The 4,371-nt window shown below is 39.4% G+C and overlaps 1 protein-coding gene across 1 annotated transcript; it reads right to left on the bottom strand.

The window, feature by feature from the left end:
- Positions 1-3,656: 3,656 nt before the first annotated feature.
- LOC125922333 (40S ribosomal protein S14-like) lies at positions 3,657-4,016 on the bottom strand. Its single transcript, XM_049630008.1, has one exon. The coding sequence runs from the start codon at positions 4,014-4,016 to the stop codon at positions 3,657-3,659; it is 360 nt and encodes a 119-aa protein (XP_049485965.1).
- Positions 4,017-4,371: the final 355 nt, after the last annotated feature.

Genomic DNA, 4,371 nt, shown 5'->3' with positions numbered 1-4,371 from the left:
ATACTTGAAAACATTTCACAACTAAATTGTCATTTGGTGGGATCTGGCATCATTTTGGGCCTCCAGAAAATTCTTCAAGAATGTGATGTTAGGGGCTTCTGGGTGGCTCAGTCGGTTGAGCGTCCGACTTCAGCTCAGGTCATGATCTCATGGTCCATGAGTTCGAGCCCTGCGTCGGGCTCTGTGCTGACAGCTCAGAACCTGGAGCCTGCTTCAGATTCTGTGTCTCCCTCCATCTCTGCCCCTTACCCACTCACACTCTGTCTCTCTATCAAAAAATGAATAAATGTCAAAAAATTAAAAAAAAAATAATAAAAAAGAATGTGATGTTAGCAGAAAGTCACCACATACAAAGTGGCCAGATGCTCTCTCTTCTGAGTTTCTACTATTGTTAGAATACTTTTGAATTTCTTGTCATTATTCAGACAAAATGTAATATTGTTGCTTTGTTTGCTTAAAAGGAGAGGGACTTCTTAAAATGCTTTAAATCCTTAGAAGGATCTCTGGAGCATTAATAATTTCTGAGAAATATTTTCCCTTTTATTAACATTTTAGAACACAATATGTACTACCACGGACTATACCACATAGGTTGTTATTTGGGGGGGAAATAAAAACAATCCAAGACAATTTGTTCAGCAGAGCGCTCGAGGACATTCAAAAACTTTTTGAAATCAGTGTGACTACCCTGAGCAGCTTGATAATTCAACTTGTTAAAGTAAATGGTCTATGGAAAGTCAAAATGTTTGTGCACATAAACATAATCAGCATGAAATGGTCAGAGCAAGAGGACCATCTATTAATTTACCATTAATGATGAGGCTGCTGTGCCTCATCATTGTTTCATGATGCTTAAGTGTACCTGCGTGTGTTGCACACACATTCAAATGGGAAGGGTTGGAGAACTCTGTAGGAATACGACTTAGATCCATAGTGCCTTGAACTTGCATGTGTAGAAGGGCTTTGCGCTGGCTGTTCCAGTTAAAATTGCCCCTTTAACTCTATTTTTAATATTCCTGACTTTCAATTCACATATAACCTCTATCCTGCCACCTTTTGCATTCTCTAATGCAGACTCATTTTGTATCAGTTCTGTTTTCACAGTGGGATATGACATTTATTGGTTTGGGAACACCGACTAAATTGGAATGCAATTCCACTATACATAAAGGTACCTACAACAGCAGGATGATATGAATCTGAATAAATAAGAAATTACAAAGGTCAGTTAGAATAAAAGTCAGAGCTGGTAAATAAAAATACAATAAGTCCCAGAAATAAAAATAAAAATCAGAATGCAATTACATTCCACACAAATGAATGGAGCAGGAAATGCATATAAAGTAGAGGCTTTGATGAGAAGGAGTTAGAAATAAAATTCAGCCATAAATTTATCTATTTTCTCAGGAAGACTAAATGAATGCCTGAGGAAGAATCGAGCTATGTTGTCAAACTAACAGGGTGGTAACTGGGGAGAGATAGATTTTTGTTGTCAGAAACAGTTATAATTCACTGTCTATGATGCTTAATAAATATCAAAGTTGAAGGCACCTGGGGGGGCTTAGTCAGTTGAGTATCCGACTTTTGGTTTAGGCTCTGGTCATGATCTCAGGGTTTGGGAGATTGAGCCGAGCTTTGGGCTTTGTGCTAACAGCTTGGAGCCTGGTTGGGATTCTGTCTTTGCCTTCCTCTGCCCCTCCCCTGCTCACGGGGGTGCTCTCTCTCTCAAGAGTAGTAAATAAAATTTAAAATAAATAAAATGAATAAATAAATATCAAAGTTGATTACTGCTAGATAATTTTTAAATTTAGCAGCTGAAATAAAGCACAAATATGAGGTAATCTGGAAAAGTAACAAAAATCAAGATAGACTAAGAAATAAAAGAATAGGTGAATTTCAAACATAGATCTATATTAAAATGTGGAAAAAATTAAATCTAAAAAATTGTGAGCATTAAAAAGCACATGCAGAGAGAGCATATAACACAAATTTAGGGAATTAAATAAGAGATTTAAGAGAAAGCCAATATTCTCTTGTCCACAAGAGAAGCACAATTAGAAAAAAAAAGGAAAGAAAGAAACTGCTGAGGTCAGGGACAGAGCTCTTGGGTGGAGGTAAATTTCACTTACAAGGCAAAATGGCAATATAAAGAAAATAGTGAACATTGTCAGAATGAACATTTTAATTAACCAATGAGCACCATGTCACTTGATTTAGTGGCCAGTTTTCCAAGCTCATTTCACTTGACCCATCATAGGTTTTAACAAAGTTGATCATTCTTCCTTGATGCACTTTCCTCACTTGGATTCTAAGAATACCCACCACACATGGCTTGTCTCCTAGCTCTCTGGTTGCTTCTTCCCAGGCAACTTTGTTGATGTTCTTTTTCATTCTGACCTCTTATTGGTTAAGAGACCAAGCTTGGTCCTTGGTCCGCACACTAGCTCTTGATTTTCTCCAGGCTGGTGGCTTTCAGACTATCTGCATGCTGATAACCTCCAGCCTAGACCTTTCACAGGAGCTCCAGACTCACAGATCCAATAATTCACTTGCGTCCATCCTAGATAGACTTAATGTCCAAAGCCAAACTCCTGATCTTCCTCCTCTAACTTCCCTTCATGTACTTTTCCTCCATTACCCATGGAATTGTGGGACATTTCATTCTTGGAAGTGCCTAGGCCAAATCTTTTGGAGTCATTGTCGATCCTCCTTTCTAGCACATACCCTTTTTAAATCCACTGAGAAGTCCTTTTGTTCTAACTTCAAACTATATTCAGAATTTGGCCAATTTTAAGGACCTCTCAACCATTTCCACCCCAATCTGAGCCACCATCAGCTGTCATGACATGAAGGAAACGGCCTCCTAATTGGTCACTCCGTGTTTATCTTCATCTTCCTGTAGTCTGTCCTATATACGCCAGTGGAATCATCAGAAACCTACATCCGGGTAGATTGTTTCTCTGCTTGGAATTCTGCAATGGCTCTTCACTAAACTCAGCGAAGCAAAAGTTCATGCAAGCATTTGTCAGGCTCTATATGATCTAGCCTGCTCCCCCGTGACCCTTCCAACCTTCATTTCTATGACCCTACTCTGCTGCCATTAACTCAGAGAGCCACAGTTATCCCCTTGCTTTTCACCAAACACATGAGATATGCTCTTACCTTGGAGCCTTTGCTCTGGATGTTGTCTCAGCCTGGAATATTCTGCCCTTAGCCACTTGCTTGACCAACTTTTTCAACTTCTCAAATCTTTGCTCAAATTTCACCTTGATGAGGCTTACCTTGACCACTCCTTTTAATATTTCAAGTTGACAACAGCCCATACTCCTACCATTCAAAATTTCAAATTGCCTTACTTTGTTCTGCTTTTGATTTTGTTCCACAGTATTTACAACTTTTGAATATGCCACACAATCATTTATTAAATCTATTATTTATTGGTTGTATCCTTCCGCTGAGCTATAAGAGAGAAGAGGTTTGGATTTTTTTTAAGCCTACAGGAAGTCACTTTATTTACAGAAAACAGTAATTTGAGGAGTCTTGTTCACAGAGGGTGACCATCCCCCTTCCTGCTGGTGCTATTGGAGGGCTTGGGAGTGACATCCTCAGTCCTCCTTGATCTTCATCCCTGAACAGGCAAGGTCTCTGAGGGCTGACTATGATCCAGGCCCAGGAGTTTTGATTTTCTTTCCTCCTGTGTACTGGGGTTCTATGTGGAGGGCAGTGATGCCCAGCCTCTTGAACCTCTGTTCCATATCCTGGGTGGCCCACATGACTGCATATGGAGAAGACTCATCTTTGCCAGCCTTCACCTTCATCCTACCAATCACATGGGCAGGTGGCTTCTTTGCCAGAAAGGTGGGTGGTGCCATAGATGAAAGTGTTGTTGAAAGATATAAAGATATGGTAGACACTAAACACTTTTTCTTCTTCGGCCACCTGAGGTCTGAGACTGTTCTTTCTCCTTTTCCTTCTCCTTGCAAGGTGCTATTTCTGTGCATCTTCTCAGACTCCATCACCAGAAAGAGCGAGAGCAGAGGGTTTTGACTGTATTATTCCCTAACATATCCAAAGCACACTGGATTGAATTACTAGCTGAACCAAATGAGCTTATCTTCATACACTGAACTTTCAGGGTTATAATCTATGTACATATATTTTTTAAGACCATTGGGGATGGCTCAAAACATCCTCCAAATAACACGCATATTCAATATGGGTTAAAGGCGCACCGCTGTCATTATTTAAGATTCACTCAGTGCTAGATTCCAAATAAAAGATCAACGACTTATATATGCCATTACATTTGCAATAATATATTAAGTATTTAGTATTCAAAACTCTGTGTTCTGAGAAGTACAATAATATAAA

Source organism: Panthera uncia, chromosome B1 (genome assembly GCF_023721935.1).
Source record: "Panthera uncia isolate 11264 chromosome B1, Puncia_PCG_1.0, whole genome shotgun sequence".
Taxonomy (NCBI): domain Eukaryota; kingdom Metazoa; phylum Chordata; class Mammalia; order Carnivora; family Felidae; genus Panthera; species Panthera uncia.
Note: the sequence above shows the minus strand (reverse complement) of the source record. Positions and strands in the feature narration are given on the sequence as shown.

Bases quoted from the DNA above. Each gene is read 5' to 3' on its own strand.
- LOC125922333 (XM_049630008.1), bottom strand. From the start codon at position 4,016: ATGGAGTCTGAGAAGATGCACAGAAATAGCACCTTGCAAGGAGAAGGA.